The 18,173-nt window shown below is 38.8% G+C and overlaps 1 protein-coding gene across 1 annotated transcript in view; it reads left to right on the top strand.

The window, feature by feature from the left end:
• Window positions 1–18,173, top strand: part of PTPRK (protein tyrosine phosphatase, receptor type, K) — a 187,649-nt gene that overhangs the window by 135,018 nt on the left and 34,458 nt on the right. The window contains exon 9 of the mRNA XM_009704781.1: window positions 15,018–15,156. Coding sequence (XP_009703083.1) covers window positions 15,018–15,156 — 139 coding nt within the window. The remainder of the gene's footprint in view (window positions 1–15,017; window positions 15,157–18,173) is intronic.

Below are 18,173 nucleotides of genomic sequence, written 5' to 3' on the forward strand. Positions count from 1 at the left end.
TAAAGTTGAAGACTTAGTAGCAGTGACCTGAGGTAATATATATCACAAGGAAGTTGAGCTGTAAATCACTCCATGCAGATCTGACAGTACTTTTCAGTCATGATTTGTAACACTATTTATGTTCTTGTTCTGCCCGTCTCACAGAAAGGCAGGCAATTTTTGCGGAGTTGCATGGTAGTTTTGTGTGGTGGCGGCACGCGTAGCAGCCCCTGGAGTTCCCGTTGGTAACCAGCGCAGGGGATGGCCCTTCTGGGGTGCGCAGAGTAATGTTTGTAACAGGTCTGGGGTGGTGCCTTTGGAAAGAAGGAAAGAAAGAAACTGCCTCTTTTGCTCACAGAGATCCACATTTGGGTTTGCTCCTCTTTTCCTTGGCGTGTATCACCTGGGTTTATGTAGCAAGGGAATACAATTCAAGTCCAAGTTAAATTGACATTTACAACCAAAAATCATTGACTTCATCGAAAATAATTTATTTTTATCACTGAAGAATTTTGAGCATTTTCTATATCAACTATTACCTTTTTTCTTTTTTGTATTTTATGCTTCCTTTCTTTTGCTGTTTTCCTTTTTGCTGTGTTTTTCTTTTTTCTGTTTTCCTAATGGTCCAATTCTTTTTTCATTATGTTTTCCTTGCTCTGCATATCTGTTTTCCAGACTATTTTTCTTTTCATTTCTCATTTCCCTTGCCATGTCTCTGTGTTTTCATTCTCCTGGCAGACCTAGGGCAGCTCCTTTAACCACAAGCTGTCTTTCTGCCGCTAAACCCTGAATCGCCCCTCTCTTATCTCCACCCTCATTCTTACAGCAGGGTTTCTCCAGCCCTGGGGGGACCCTGGGGGGGGGGCCTGGGGAGAGGTCCACAAGCAAATGAGGAGACCATTTCAGAGAGGAAAGCAATCACTGGCTATAGGCAGTAAGTTCTTTTACCCAGTATGTAGCCATATTAATAGCTTGAAAGGGTGCTTTCTATCCCCTTTCTCATTTAATGAAATATCAGCTGATCAAGATGCTTTCTGGTAAGGAAGAGCTAACTCATCTAATGTCTCTTCTCTGATGGGTTGAGAGGCAGGATCTGAAGATCAGTCTTCATCTTTACAGGCAATCAGTAGCCACTGAAAATCTTTTAGCAAAGCAGAGCATAAGTTTTTTTCTTAAAAATTCAGGGCCAGACGCTTAAAGCTACAGTCAACTTTAAAAAGTGCCTAAAAGCCATCTCTGATTGAGTCTTATGGGGTTGTTTTTGACATTGCAGCAGCCTTAGAGAAAAGCCTCAAACATGAATCTAAGTGAAACAGCGAAACTGGAAAAAATACAAAGTTAAAACTGCATTCCCTGCATTTCAGAAAATATTGCTTCACGCATTTATTTATTGATGAAAACAAGGCAATAATGACTACATGGAACAATGAGATGAACCAGATTTCTCAATGTCTTCATGCATGAAGTAGGAATCTTGGAATAATTAAGGTTGGAAGGGACATCTGGAGGTTCTCTGGTCAAACCCTTACTCAGAGCAGATGCAGCTTAATTGGATCTAAATTGAAAGTTAAATTAGGTTGCTCAGGGTCTTGTCAAGCTGAGTTTTGAATGTCTCCAAGGATGGAGACTCCTCTTTGGGCACCTGTCCCAGTGTTTTACCACCCTCATTGTGATTTTTTTTCTTTTTCTTTTTCCCCTACTATCTGTTTTCGGATATCCCTTGTTGCAAGTCATGTGTGTTGCCCCTCGTCCTTTTGCTGTGCATCTCTCTGAGCAGAGTCTGGCCGTGTCTTCTCTACATCTGTCCACCCACGATGCAGCTGAAGATGGCAACAAGATCAATTCTCTCCTTCCTTGTTTTCTGCAAAGCTGCTTTCCACCTCCAGGCTGTACCGGTGTGTGGTGTGGTGTTACCATCCCAAGCAACAGTGTTGCACTTGTCTTTGTAGGTGAAAGAAGGTGGAATTATTTTCCATGGAGAATATCTCATGTAGCTGAGTGGAAATATATCAGCCCCAGTGCAAGGTTGGGAGCATAGAATTGAACATTTATTTTTACCAGTTACACAGAGTAAAATCCCTGGGTCTGCAAAACTGAAAGATTATCAGGTGCCTTCTGCTTTCTGAGTGGAGTAACGGTAGGTGTATTTACCTCTAAATGATCAGAGAGCTAACAAAGACGATTGACCTTGAATACTATAGATTTTTCTAAGATTTGTATTTATTGCACAGTGAAAACAAGTTGGTGTTATATGTGATTTTAGATCAAAATGCATTTTTATTTCTTGTTTTTCCTTTTCAGCGTTTTGTCCTGCTAAAAAAAAAAAATCAGATAAACTTTTACCTTCTAAAGTGTTTCAGTGATCAAAAAATGCTTTTATAGGTTTCTTATGAAGTTTAATGTAGTACCGAGTTGGTTAATGTTTGGTTCAGAAATACCTTATTATTCTACTTTCTATTTCTTGACGTATGCAAACAGTTTTGTATTTAATTTTACTTTTGGGATATTCTGTAAGTAGCAGACACGATCGTACAGGATTGCACTATGTTTTACATGTAATACTTACTGGTCTTGTTATTACAGCAGCGTCAGGCAAGAGGAGGTCTTATCTGGAGGTAGTGGCGTTGCATTGATTGGCTAATATGTTTCCCCAGGTGTACGTTTCTTTTCAAACTTTCTTTAAAATATGACAGTACTTCTGATTTATGAGAGGTGCTCAAGCCATCTAAAAGTCATCTCCTGTGTTGATGCTGTCTGACTATGTCAGGGTGACTTCATCTACCCAAGTTTGAATGTTTTGGCTAGCTGTCTCTAAGAAAGCTGATAGGTAACATTGCCTGGGTTTTAAGGACTAAGAAGCTGAAGTGAATCATTCATTAAATTCGTATCAAGTTAGTCACAGAGTAAAGCGATTTTTTGCTTCCTTGAAGAGAAGAAAGGTCATTTTCGATGTGGATGGTGAGGAATACCCGCTTATAAGTGGGAACTCCCACTGTGGAGTGGCCTGTGTGTTTCAAATCGCAAGTCACGTTTTGCCAAAGGGACAGTTTAAATGAGATACATACAGGTGTGTCTTAACCTGTGTCTCTGAACACTAGAGCACAGTGTTTTAATGTCAGTCCTTGTTTAATTCAATTTTTGTTCTTATTTTAAAATGCAAATTTGTTTTTGCTCATTGTTAAGCAAAACTCAGTGCCTCAGTATAGATATTTTTTGCCACCTCATCTGCAAGAGTTCTTGGCACTCCTTCAGTTTAAGGTGATTTTCTCCTCCAAATCAGTCACATTTTAATCAGATCACAACTGACTGAAAACCCTAAAACCAGATTTAAAGCATAAATACCAGTACGGTAATCTTCTTTGCTAGCAAACCGTTACATAAATCATAATACAATATTTGCATGTTATAGTTGGCTTCATTTATTTTGACTTCTTGTGAATTTGAAGCTTTTGTTAGATACATTCTTTTTTTCCCTTTGATACAGTTGTGTTTTCCTGGAGAAGCTAGCTGGGAAAGCAACAGCCCAAGGCATATCCAATACAGAGCTGCTAATTTCATCCTCTGGATAGAAACAACTACATGCTCGGCTACCCACAAAACACACAGCCGAGGGGGCCACAAATCCACTTTCAAACTGATACCTTTTAGTTCTGCATACTGCACAACTCGGTACTACTTTTCCTACAGCCTGGCTGCCTTCTGTCAGAGTAAGCTTTGTGCAATTAAAAACTGATTCATCTTTGCTTTTTATGAACCAGTGTAATACCAGATATAAAACGTTCATCTAACTTTAATCATGGAGGCTTTTTAATATATCTGGTTCCACCATCACAGTTTTGTGTGAGTATTTACTTGAATAATGGAAATAACAAAGTCTCTTTTTTTTTTTCTTTCAGAAGAGGAAAATTTATTAGAGTTTAAGGTTTGAAGGCAACAAGACTTCTGTATGAAAAGAAAAAAATGTGGAAAAAAAGTAAAACCGGAGGTTCAGAAGGTGGCAGTTCACATTAACAGTCGTCTTTCTTGCAGGCATGTTTTGTCCTGCAGTCTGCAGGACTGCCACCACTTCCTCCTGCTTGAAAGTTTCTTTGAAAAATTAGTAATATAGGGATATGTAGAAAGAGAGGCAATGACACAATATGAAAGGCTTTTAATGTCATTACAGGTCCTGATCTGAACTCAGTAGTCAATGGCATTCTCCCCACAGCTGCAAACATCAATGTGTTTTATTCACACAGTTGTCATTGCAGTATCTGCATGTTGTTGCAGTGCCATTACAACTGCATTTCTAGATGTCAAATGCAGTAAACAAGCCTATAAACAGGCTTGTGACTTCTTACGCAGGGTTTAAGGCTTAGGTAACATGTTTGTGTTGCAAATGGTTGGTGTAGCAGAAGATGTCAAAGCTTTCAGGCAGCTAAAGGCTGTTGCCCTCGCGTCGCAGCTGGTAGACTGGGGTGGGTAAGCACTGCTCCTTTGATGTTTCAGTGCAAAATCAGGTGGCCTAGCTTAAAGTGCTGACATAAGGCCTTTCAGATGTATTTGGATAAGCAGATTTGGGAACAACTGCATAATTAGAGTAATGTCTGAGACAGTTCTCGCAGTCCGCTGCAATGTGCAGCTGGGTGATACCCAGTTGGTTTGGAAGAGGATATTTGCCTTTCCCTAATGTTCCCAGACCTCCAGCTGCTTGGACACCTATTAGTGCTAAGGAGTTCAGGAAAACCTCAAGAGTTTTGACTCATGTAACTTTCTGAGAGTGGATGCTCTTCAGGTGGGAAGATTTTAAAGAGAAGGAAAGTTCTCTGCCATCGGTGTTGCACACCAGTTCATCCTGTGTTGTTTCCCAGCTCGCTCAGTGGACTCCTGTAACACACTGAATCATGTCAGGGAAAATACTCAGTATAACTGAAGAGGTTGCAAAAAATTTCTCTAGATGGAAGAATAGAGTTCATGTGAAAGAAAGCATCTTTGATTCTTTAAGGGTACTTATATTTACTCTTTCACTTTATTTGAAAAAGTACCAAATTTTACAGGAAACAAAATACTGAAGGCTGCCAGTCATGGTGTAAGAATCTGAGCTACTAATCACTGATGAGTGCTATTAAAGACTAGTGGTAGCACTGTATAAACTTTAATCTATGTGGATTTGGAAAAACTGGAACCTAACTCCAAAGGAAGAATTAACCATTTGTTTTCTTGGAGGGGGTTCTGTGTATTTTCTCACTTTTTGCCATTCTGAATGGCAAATAATAACTGATGGGTGCTATTAAAGACTAGTTTTAGCACTGTATAGACTTTAATCTGTGTGGGTTTGGGTTTTTTGAAAGGATGAAGGAAACACTATTTCTGTTCCTCCTCATTGCCGTTGTCTTTCAATTCCATCCTCAATGTTATTAGCACTGCATTTAATCTAAGATAATTTTTCATCTTGAGAATTTCTGTATTTTGAGCTAGTGCGAGTATAGTTTGGGTTGAGAGTTTGCAGCTTTGTGCTGGAGGAGGGTTAGGCTGTCTTTGCTTCATTCAGTGTAATTGCACAGGTCTGCAATAACTCTGCAACTCCTACACTACCAGTAAATTTTCACTTAGAATTTTATAGTTGCTTAAATTAGCAGAAGTTATTCACAGAATGTTATTTTCAATAAATATAGCAAAATGGAACTTCTGACATTTGAGAGTAATATTTTTCCCCATAAACCATGTTGTGTGCATATATAAGTGATAACGATCATTACAGTGTACTTTCTCTGCTGAACTTCTTAAAAGTTACCTGGTGGAAAGGCACATAAAGATGAGGTAATTTTGTATGTTTGTTACCAAACATTGCTTTTGGAGTAATTTTCAGGTTTAATTCTGAGCTAACAAGCCATATAGGAGTCGTTGTCAAAACCAGATAACTTCTTAATGCAGTGTTTTGCATAGTTGAAATTTTATAACTAACATCAAGTGAGAATTTATTTTCAAAAACACATGTTTTTGAAAGTGGGCTGTTTGTTCAGACTAAAACTTCAAAGTTGATTAATTTGTAATGTGGCCAAACAGTAACACTTCCTCCCCCCCCACCCCTCAAAAAAAACCCCAACAAACCTTCATAAATGATCTCATTACCAAAAGGTTGGCTGCCTTTATATGTTCTCAGGAAAAAATGCTACAACAGGTCTAACAACAGACCCATCACACTTAGGAAGTAGTCATAGTGACCTTAAGAAATGGTAACAGCCCATCCAACAAGTCGTTGCTAAATGGTTGTGATCAGGTGGATCAGAGTGTTAGAGGACCATTCTCGACCAATACCCCTTTCCAGAAAGTCAGGGAGAAATAATGGTTTAGATTCATTGTTTCAGTCCGATACTTTACAGCATGCACGTTGTGTTTTTCTGCAACTGTTTTTTTATGTATGCTTTTCAAGGTCTGTTGGTACATGCAATGAAAAAATTTGGTTTGAGTCTTTAGATCTCTACTGCTGTATTGGCTACTGAAAGAATTGCATCAAGTGGCTCAAGAAAGGCTTATTCTGAAAACTGATTTTTTTTTTTTCAAGACAAAGAAAATTAACAAGATTTCAAAATAAAAAAAAAAAAGAATGTGTTAGGTATTTCTCTTTATTTTTCCAACATTTCAAACATGCAGCTGTTGCAGGATGAGACCTGGTATTTTGGAACAAGCACTTAGTATTGTTCACAATTTATATTTTAGGAGATCCTGTAGCTTTCTAAAGCCTGAGTTCTAGCACAGATTAGGATTTTTTTCAGGGTAAGTCTCTAGCCTTTGCACTGTTGGTGACAGTTTTGAAATTATGACCTGAGAGGGAACTTCAAAGATTGAAAAAACACAGTACCAAACCCCCAAAGTACAGTATTCTGATTCCTTTCAAATGTTTGTTCTCATTTGTTTTGAAGGTGAGGCAGGCTGGAAGAGGAGGGGAGAAGAAAGGTTGTGTCATGGATTTTCGGGTGTCAAATAAACTAATGAGTAGACTCCAGTTTATCCACGGGATATACTTCCACTGTGTAAACCCAGCATCATTTGTTCTGTACGTTTTGGGGTCGAGGGTTCCAGAGGCAAGGACAGCTCTGCCACCCGGACTTTGTCATGGGCTGCAGCCCAGAGGAGTCTCCTCTCTCTTAGGCAGCGCTGCTGCAAGACGGGGAAGGGCCCTGTTCCTCCGACCTTGGAGTTTGGTCTTTGCTTTCAGAGGTGCCATTTCAGAAGCCTTAGCCCAGATCTTTATCTTGTGTCCTGTCCCAGTTAAAACAACTGAACTAGAAGCTGATGGCATAACTTCAACTTATACCCCCGTGTAAAATACCTTGTCACAGTTGCCATCTGCATTCACCCAGAACTTTTTATGTCATAGGGACACGGTTGCATCACTGAGCCAGCTCGCTTAAAGCTTAGCTTAGTTATCTCTACATAAACAGCTGCTTCTTGCATGAAGATAGTAACTTGCAAATCAAAAGCTGTACAACCTGTAGGTTATCAGATGCACTGAACATCTTCATTCCCTATAACTGAATCCTGTCCTTGCCGTACTTTGAAAGATAGTAAAGGGCCTACAAAGCACACGCACAAGCGGTACATCTTGGTGGCAGATGTAGTAGAAATCCATCGAAGGCACTAATGTGCTCTTTCAACGTGACCTGTGGAGAGCAGGGCAGAGTGGTGCTGGGACGTTGTCTGCTCAGCGTTGTTCCAGCTTTGACTCTCTTCGTCTGCACCTGCCCAAGGTTTCACGGCTAGTGAAGCAAAAGGATTCAGCACTTTCTTCACTTGATCCTTCTGAATCTTTTAAGGTCAACTCTTTCATAATTGGTGATAAATTCATGGACGTTACTGTTTTCAGAGTAGTCATTGTGAATTTAAATTGCTTCTCAGTGGAACATTGCAGAAGTAAGTCCTCATTAATTTTAGTTTCAGTCCCTAGTAGCAGCAGACACTTGGTTCACCTGACTCTGTTTTCCTTGTAGTTTCCTGCCAAAGTAATACCAGAAAATGGACTGTTCTGAAAGTCCTGGAGAGTAGTAAAAATGGAATTGATTTTTTTTTATTATTATTATATATGACTTACCAAAACAATATATATCTACACTCGTGAAGGCTTAGCGATACCAGTCAGGAACCAGTCTTTTATATATAAATGTATATAATATACTGGAATTTCCAGGTAGCATTCTCATTATTGTGTAGCAAGATATGCTGTGCTAGTTTGTTTAATTAACTAAAATGCATATAAATATTTATGAGCTGCATGTTTGTATTTGAAAAAGCATCCAGTAGCATAAGCTCAGGATATTTTTCTGCATTATTTGGAAGCAGGATGTGTAAGCAGGTGGTCACCTGTTTACCTGATACCGTATTTGTATGCAGAGCCACCTGTGGGACTTTCTGTGCTTAATTTCTACAGCATCTTATATTAGTTAACCTGAAGCTGTACTTATTTCATTTTTGCACGTAACCCATCCTTTGAGAGGAATCAAAAAGGTCTTTCAGGAGGAGCCGTAGGGGCCCATGAAACAGTGTCTCTATCCATTTCTGCAGCAATGACCTTTTATGTAAAAAACAGCGATACCTATTTTTTTCATACGAGGGCTTAACTTATAGGATCACAAAGCTTTGGGACCTTGAGAACTCCCTCTGTTAGGCATAGCTGGTAGCACCCATGACACCTCCCCCTTTCGCCCAGCGAGGGACACACGTGAGGACAAAGATGGGTGCAGTATGTTGCAACATGAAATGAGGCAGCAGATTTTATCTAAGCATCACCTCGCTACCCTCCGCTGTCAGGAGGGGTGCGGAGAAGAAGCTGGTGGTGCTGAGCATCCCCCTTTCCACCAGCAGAGCCTGTTCAACGCTTGTCCTTGGGGCAGCCCTGGACCCTGGTTACCATGGTGACAGGGATGAACCTGACACTTCAAAGCACAGCTCAAGGAATCACGTATTTGGTTCATAATCAAGTACCATTTTTCTTTTTCGTAATGCTACCCTAAAAAGCTATAATTTGAAGTCCTGGAAGCAACGGCTTAGATGTACCCAAACCCTAGTGAATTTCTGGCATGCCTTCATCTCCCAGAAGCTGTACTCCAAGAGAGAAGCTCTTTGGAAAACAGAGAGAAGGGAGAATTGTGGGGATTTCTTTCCCAGAAATTCCTTTCCCTTTCCCTTTCAACCTGAAAAAGAAGAATCTTAAAGGGAGTCCAGCAGCATACCAAACCGACTCACATGAGGAAATCTGTAAGACCTCATGAATTGTGTGCACAGTTTGCTGGAACAGGTTGCACATCCAATCTCTCTCATCCCTGAAAAAGCACATTCAAGTATTTTCATCAAATAGAATCAGCTGAGACTTTTTTAGCATAATTAAGCTAAAAGAGGTTATGGATCTTCTCTCTCTGAACTTGATTTTATTAATTAACGTTCAGACTTGTAAAAATTTCCTTAATTGCAAAATGATTATCATTTTAGCAAAGAAGTAACAAAACAAAACTGATGGAGACAGAATGGTCTTTCTGGGCAGAAGATTAAAACACAGGGCAGACCGGTCTTAAAAAAAAAACAAACTCATTCGAGAATCTCAGTTTCTCTAAGAGCCCTTTTCTCAGGTGGTAGACTGACATATCTCCAGAGATGGCTGGAACTCCAATTTCATTTAATGTTATCCTGATGTTACCTTGTTGAACTCATTCAGACGTCATTCCTGGTTTTAATTAAAAGTCTTTGAATGCCACATAACAAAGGTGCAGAACAGATTATCCTGAGCAGAGCTATTTTGAATATCAAGCTATGCAGCAATAACACCAGTTTGTGAGAATTCAAAGACCTGCCATAAACAGAAATTAACATTCAAAGAAAATGCAGTGTAATAAAATAGCATCTTTAATCATGCATAAAACAGAGTTTCTTCCCTCGCTCACACAAAGGAAACCCAACATAAAATGCTGTGAATGTTAAGAGAGTCAAATGGTATGGTGAGAAGGTTACGTATAAAATCTTGTTCAAAACCTCTGATTTAAAAGCTCTCTCTTAGAAGGCTGCCTGTTCTCTAAGTGGTACCATACAAGCAGCCCTGTGAAATCCTACCAGAATTTTCTGCTTGAGTACTTTTGTTTGGATGAGCGAGTAGAATATCATTATCTTGATTCCAACACCATCTCCTTAGTAAGTTACAGGTGAATAGATTTTGTGCTGAGTCTCATAAATTCTCTGACAATTTTGCAAGGCTGTGTATAAATTCTGTACCACAGAAGGAAGGAGAAGACAGGAAAGCAATATGTGCCGTGACTGGATTCCTTATGCCACAGTATTCTTAAAGAATTAAGTATGAATGTTACACATACATTCAATTTTAGAAGTGGGTGTTGGATTTTTAGGTGTATTTGGTTAAAAACATGATTAAAAATATTAGAGGAATTAAATACATCAGGAAATTGTGAGAGTAAGATGGACTTTACCTCACCAACTGTTTAGAATTTTACTGTCCGTAGAAGTGTTAGCAATCCTAGTCTAATTTAGTGCTGTTCACAGTTAAACTTCATGCTATTGATCATGGAAGCCAACTGATTGAATATTGTCCTTAAGTATCTATGAAAACAAGGAAAATTACTTCTTATATGGTGACTATTATTGGCAATGTGCAGAGCCAGAATCACTGGATCGAGTTATTTTATGAACTTTGTGAATGGGACTGTGGGATATGATTGCTGTTGCTGTTCGTTAGTTCAGAAGAAAGGCAAGTGAATAAGTTGCTAAATCCAATGTTCTCCCAGTCTAGCTCATAAATCTTCTGTGTAGGCAGCTATTCTTATAGGGAGGGAAAATGTATTTAACTCTGTGTTTCAGATCAGAAACTCTTCTTGCAAATTTTATGCAAGGTGAGTTTGCACTGGTTGAAAGCTGTAGGATTCTCTCTTCTTAGACTTACAGGGTCAAATTGTGAAAAACGTAGTAATAGGCAAGGATACTGTAAAAATTAACACTTAATTGAAGGTCTGTTAGAGTAAGGCTGGCCAAAGGAATTAATAGCCAATAGAGAGTCCATTTTTGTAAGATCATCATTCTGTTACCTCACAAAGATTACTAAAAAGGAATGTTAGGAATTAGTAAAGCAGGTGTTTTTATAACTTAAATAATTTTAGATCATTTTTACCATCTTTAGAATACACAGTAGTTAACTCCAATTATCAAAATAATTCCATTTTTAACTACTGTATCTCTCCAATTTAGAGAGAAAGATGTTGTGGGGGACCGTGTCACAGGCCCTACAGAAGTGCAGGCAGATGACGTCTGTAGCTCGTCCCTTGTCCACTGATGCAGTCACTCCGTCATAGAAGGCCACTAGGTTGGTTAGGCAAGATTTGCCCTTGGTGAAGCCTTGGTTAGCTGAGTTGCTTTGTTTGGCAAAACCAGCAATTCAGCCTATAGAAGAGCCGCTTCAGAGAAAGAAAAATTCTGACAGTCTTGTAGTCTGGATGACAGAGAGAGCAAGTTCTCAGAGTAAGCAGAATTTCTCTTGCTGCTGTAGTCCTTGTGCAATCAGCAACCAGCAGACACTGGCTTATACATATAAGGTTAATATATAGGCACAAGGGTTTTGTGGTTTTGTCCTTTGGTTGTGTATGTGTAAGCTCATACATGCTTATTACAGTATGCTTGGAACTATCAAAATTAAAATGCAAGTAATACAAAATACTTTCAAATTCATAAGTTTCATTAAATGATTCTATGCTACGTTCAATGGCTTCCTCATAATAGTGTACTTTATTGCATACAATGCCCGTACAACACATATATAATAGATTACAGTGTGATTTATATCTATAATTGCTTTCATATAGTCTCCAAATGTAACATTTAGTCTAGAGAATGCATGTATATCTGTTGCTGGAAGCATACATATGATAATCCTGACTTCATTTAAGTCAAAAGCAATTTTTCTGGTGATACTGGGGAGAGGGGTAGCATTTTGCCCATAGATTTTAGCATTTTGGATATAGGAGGCGCAACCACTGGTTATACACTTGCTTAGTCTATGACTATTCAATATAAATTTTCTCCACTAATTTCGGACTCTGTGGTACATTTCTAGTGGGCACCAGCTTTATCTCATAAGCAGCATTAAAGTTTGTGCAATGAGTTACTGTCTCTTACTTCAAACCCCTTGGTATAAGGAAACCAGAATAAATGGACAAGCAGTTGGTGTCTTCCTGGCTTTCCACTGTTGTTCTAAAATCTTGGACAGAGAGCTGCATTTTGAACAGGTACTGATGATCCAGACTGAATCATTTCTTACAGAATATGTAATAAAACACCAGTGCCTACGTTAGGCGAGTAAGTTAAGTTCCCTCAGTAACCTTGCCTTCAGATTTTCTGAGAAGTGTATAGTTGTTCTCTAAAGTAACTTTTCTGAATGAAATAACACTGTGAGTGGCCAAGCAATAATTTTAAACATGACTCTGAGAAGCACCTGTATTGCAGGTTGCTCTATCAAGCAATAATGGTCCTATCTTTCTCCAGGGAGGTGAGAGACAGGTCTCTTATTCTTTCCTCTCTACTCTCTCATCTCTCACTAATATGCCTGTGAAAATACCGCTGTCCTGATCAAGGCTCAAAGCCTGTACTTTTGGATGTATTTTTGAGCCTTCAATTTTAAAGTGTGTCTTCAGGTCACGTCCAATCCTTATGATTCATATTCTGAAATCTCTCAAAGACTTGGCCTTTAAATCTCCATCCACACAACTAAATCTCTTGCTCAAGCCTTAGTTATTTTGCAGCTTGAGTAGTTCTTACCTTTGCTAGGTCAGAGCTCCCCAGCGGTGCTCACGTTGTACTCGTGGCCATTCCAGACACAGCAGCTCTCCCACTCCTGCATGCTCCTCTCGCTGCCATTCCCACATCCCTGCTGTTTCTCAGTACCTCATACAGCAAACATGAGGTTTTCTTCTCGTTGGCATCTAAAGCCGTTTATATTTTAGCTTTGAGTGGTCTTTTGACTCTACTGATTGGCCTTTTGGCTTTACTGCTTATCAAATGTATTTGTCACATCCAGCCCAGCTAATAGTAGACTGGGAGTTGATTCATTTTAAGCACTGAGAATCTCAAACACCTTCTTCTTCCAGTTCCACCTCAAAAGTCATCCCCCTCGTTTCCTCTGTTAGACAGCATCATATGTGTATCCACCATTAATTTGAGCTTGTGTGTATGTATTGTGTGTACGCAACTACACATGCACACACCGCTTCCCTGATCCTGACTCTTACCCCCAGACACCTCAACAACACACAGAATACGAACTAAATATATAGCATTGAGTCCATGCAGGTTATGTATGCAAGTGTGCGTGCAGGCAGATATTTACACAAAGGAGGAAGCATTTAGTATTTCTCAGCAGACAGAGTTCATGCTGTAGGGGAGAGAGGTGATTATGATGATGAAGTCTTATGATGATGATTAAGTTTTATGATTAAAGCGCTGCCAGATCTCTCACTGTCTGCCTAGCTATTGCATGGGTGTCTGGAAGAGAGCACGTTCCTAACTCAGAAGGTTGTGCTGAGGGTAAGTTGTTAGTAAGTGGTTCAGATACTGCTGAGATGGAGATTACAGAAGGAAGTAATAAAGAGTGATTTTAAACAGCAGCATGATCCTTCCCTCAAAAGATAATATGGGTTCCTGCACATGGAACCCCCGAATAGGAACGGTCTGAGTAACATGGTGACAACCAGAAAATAGTAGATACTGATTGTCCCTGGCACTGACTACACTGGCTTTCTGAAAGGCCTATGGACCAGATTTTTAGGGGAGCTGTAGTCTTTCTCTGGTGTGGCTTCTCCTCGTTTTTCATTCTGCTTGTTTTGATGGTCTGTTGAAAAGCATCCTAGTTTCAGAGTAAAGGACATTTTCGGTGTAATGACATAGGCATGATGATGCCAACAGCTTGTAACTACTGTTGCAGCTGCTGTGAGGGGGGAGAGGTTAAGTGGCATCTGCTGCATGCTGGGTGGAGAGTGAGAGAAGAAGGGTCGGAGAGGGAGCAAGCACACGTACCCATCCGTGCCTGTGAGCAGGGAAAGGCAAAGTCTAAGCCACAGCCTTAGAAAGTAAGAACTAGAGAACTGAAGAGCCGTTTCCTATTGTACAACTAAACACCTCATGGGATTTTACCCCTGCCTGAAACCTATTTATATATATATATTTTTTTTTTTTTTGCCACGCTAGAAAACCCCATGTTCGTGATCCTTTGCACACTGGGCTGTGATGCAAAGAGGCGCAGACAGAATGGTTGTGTGCTTTCGTAGTGATTCTGTTTTCCTCTCTGCTGTAACCTGTGGCCTCAGCCCACTCAGCTGTGTTACAGAGTGGTTCATCTCTGTGTAGAGCCATGAGTTTATTTTTTTTTCGGGATTTATAAATAGAAATAAAACTACTGCTGACTTTAGGCTTGGCTTTGTGAATGACCTTATTCGGAGAATCAAAATTCCCAATAGAATGGAGATCTCAGGCCAGATGCTGTAAGGTGGATTAATACACAAAGGTGGACTGAAATTGGGTGAAGGAGAGAAGGACTAGAGTTCAGGGTGCCGGCTGCAGCCTGGAAAAGAGAATTTAATTTACTGTTTGTGAGTTAATGTGATCTCACTAGTCAATGTGAAATATTCCGTATTTAACATCTGAAAAAATAACATCAAAGGATGTAATGGTGATTAGGTGGATAGATTGGCTCTGCTTTGTCTTCTGCTTTGTAATACAGTAACTTGTTTGGAAATCCAGATGCACTTCTGTATACATGAAGTTTTATGTATATATATGCGCACCTGTATACACACATATATAGTCCTGTACTTGGTGTTGCAAATGTATGGCATATAGATTGAAATTTATAGTATGTCTATATACGTATGTGTAGATGTATAAACACATGATGCATGTATCTATATTCTGGCTACTGTATTAAAACACACACATATTTGGAAATTATCACCAATTATGATTTTCTTGTCTCTAGTGCTTACATGTTTAAGCAGCTTCTTTTTTGTTTCATTTAGCAGCAGCAACAGAAGAACCTGAGGTGATTCCGGATCCGGCTAAACAAACAGATCGAGTGGTGAAAATAGCAGGAATAAGTGCTGGAATTCTGGTATTCATCCTACTTCTCCTTGTTGTCATATTGATCGTCAAAAAAAGGTAAGAAAATGATCTGCGCTGATCCCTCTTTTTTTCCTCAGTATCAAACAATAACTAAATGAGTATTTTTTACAGGTGTTTTTTAAAAAAGAAGTTTCAGGACCAGTAGCTCACAACAGTTTTTAGAGGAGTTCTTTGTGTTTCCTGTTGTTTTTGCTGTGATTCTTATGATGGATTTAAAGAGAGGGTTTCTTTATATTTGGGATCCGATAGCTATACATTTTCTCATATTTATTTCCAAGTAGTTTTAAGTTGCAGTTGGAGGAGTGTGCATAATATTAAAATGGGTGGAATTGAAATTCATGGAGCCTTTTATTTTTTTAAAACAGAGAAAAAAAGAATAACTTATTGCACTTTTCATGTTGTAATCACCTAATGAATTTGATTTTTCTATATGCAGCTCTAATGAGTTACTTGTATCTGTATGTTATCCAACTTGCAAAATAATGTAATTTTATACCTCTATTTATGCTCTTGTAAACCTGGAATTTTTTCTTAAAAGTCTTACCACATCACTGTAAAATTATCTACCGAGTCCTTAGTGCATGAAATTGTTTAAAAGTGTATTAATTTGAATGAATTTTAATTTTTTCAGTGCTTTCTTAGGCAATAAGCAATATCGCCATCTTCTGGCACTGTACAATGCTAACGCCGCATCCAAATGCTCCTACCTGTAGTAACTTGTGCTACCTTATTGCTCGGTCAGTTTTTAAGTCTCGACTTCCCCGTAGTTGCAAGCGTTTTAACTTGTCATAAAAGTTCATAATACGGCTCTATAAATCAGTAGTTATAGCATCGCAACAATTCCTCTCTTTCCGTGCCACCCCTTCCTAGTGGGTCCCCTTTGCAGGGCACCGGCTGATTTCTTTTGGGTAGAAGGAGACCTTTGTCTTCCCGTGGTGTGTGCGTTGCCTTCCCTTGCCTTTTGCAGAATTCCTAGTGAAATATGTATTTGTAAATGTTGCAAATGTTCTTCTGAAATGCAGCTTGCTGTTATTTTTAAAGATTAAGAAAAAAAATTGAAATTGTACCTAAGATCATTCTATATGTTATAATTACTGGTTTGCATTAGATTTTTTTAATTTATTGCCTCTTTACAATTATCCCTGGAGATATATAACTTGGAGAAGAAACGTCTGCATTAGAAACATTAGGTATGCTTATAGTGTTCTGTGTTAGTTAGCTACATATGTGATTTTTCCCAAAAGTGCTTTTACTTTTCTCTGTTGTTTACCTCTGTGGTTGAGAATTAACACATATGCAAAAGGTCCAACTCATCATATGCAGAAAAAGACATAGAGTCAGACAGTTTGCTTTGTTTACACAACTTTTGAAAAACAAAAACCAAGTTGTTTTTCAGCTTTCAGGAAGAAATGTCTATTTTATAGCTTTATTCCAAGGTACGTGCTGGGGAGTATCATCTTCTCAGTGCGTGTTGCAGTGGTCCCTGTATGTATAAAAGAAGACTCTGTGTGTGTGCACGTGTGTGTGTGTGAGCGAGAGAGACTGTCTACCACTATAGATTGTCAGTCACTTCCAGATGGGATTGACTAGTTTTGCAGGTAATAAAAAAAAAAGCAGCTTAAAATTCAGTGTGTTCATTTTTCCTATCCTTTTTACCTCTTGCATTCAGAGTCCTTTTAGACTCATACTTTCCCTGTTGAATTGTTTGATAAAAGTAAGTTAATCATGTCCATGAAATGATATTTTAAATTTTCCCCTTTTTTCCCCATCCCTTTTCTGAGCCCGTGAAGTCAGTACCCTCTTAGGAATGATACTTGATCATCATTCTAAAGCCCATAACATTTCTAAATTCCTGTACTATTTTGTATTCCAAATAGGTGAGAAATTAACCTGTTTAATGAATCTTTAATGTTTGGCAATTTTTCATCATGATAGCTTAATTGGTTGTCTATTGCGTATGCTATAGGTGTGCCATTCCCTCCCCCCAGCTTGGGGAAAGTGGGCAGGTTTTTTTTTAATACCAGCTTTAGTCAAGGTCTCTTACAAAAAGCATAGAAAACCATTGTATATCTGAGCTTGAAAATTCAGTCCATCTAGTGAATCAGGGCAATTCGTATCACAAAGCCAGGAACAGCTGTAAAAACCCTGACACATGCACACGTACATAAACACACTTCACTTAGTTGTGGTGGGACTGGAAACCGATCCGTCTGTCAGGGCAAATCGTATCACAAAGCCAGGAACAGCTGACACATGCACACGTACATAAACACACTTCACTTAGTTGTGGTGGGACTGGAAACCGATCCGTCTGAATCATCTTCTGTAGTGTACATATTCGGTGATCCGTTATGTAGTATCCCTTTTGGTACCTGAATTGACCACAGCTTATTACACAGAAAAGTCAATAAAACAATGGTTTCTGCATTTTCATTGGTTTATTAAGTCGTATGCACAGCCATCGCTATCTCAAACTGATTAAATTCAGCATTACATTTTCTTGAAAAATGGAGTACTAAGCAGTTTTGTTGACAAGCTTGAGATGTTTTAGGCTTTGCCTGATCATTTTGTACAAATTGGTTTGAAGTTTTCCCGAATGAAGCTCTTACCAGCTCTTCACAGAGTTTTACTGGAGTAATCAAACCAACTAAGAAAAGGGATACTGCATCTTTAACAAGCAATGCCATTTTTATTTTCAAAGTCATTGTTGGACTATTTCCAGATGTCCTTCATTTCCTTCCATTTGTTTACCTTCCATGTTTTTAATGCTTAGCATGACTACATCAGCATTTCCAGTTGTAAGATTTTAAATTAGAGAGCATATGTTTGCATTCAGGAAATGTGTGGTATATATGTCGGTACACACATATCTGTTGTAAACGTGCATTCTTTAAAATGTGTGTACTCATATAGCTACATATAATACTCATACAAACATATATGTATACACCTGTGTACCGATAAAGATGTTAAAATGAATGACATGAAATTTTGTTTTCTGATTAAATGTATTTATTAATGGAATCTTTAGTTTTTGTCACTGAAAAGTAAAA

The sequence above is a fragment of the Cariama cristata genome, unplaced genomic scaffold (genome assembly GCF_000690535.1).
Source record: "Cariama cristata isolate BGI_N322 unplaced genomic scaffold, ASM69053v1 scaffold4797, whole genome shotgun sequence".
NCBI lineage: Eukaryota > Metazoa > Chordata > Aves > Cariamiformes > Cariamidae > Cariama > Cariama cristata.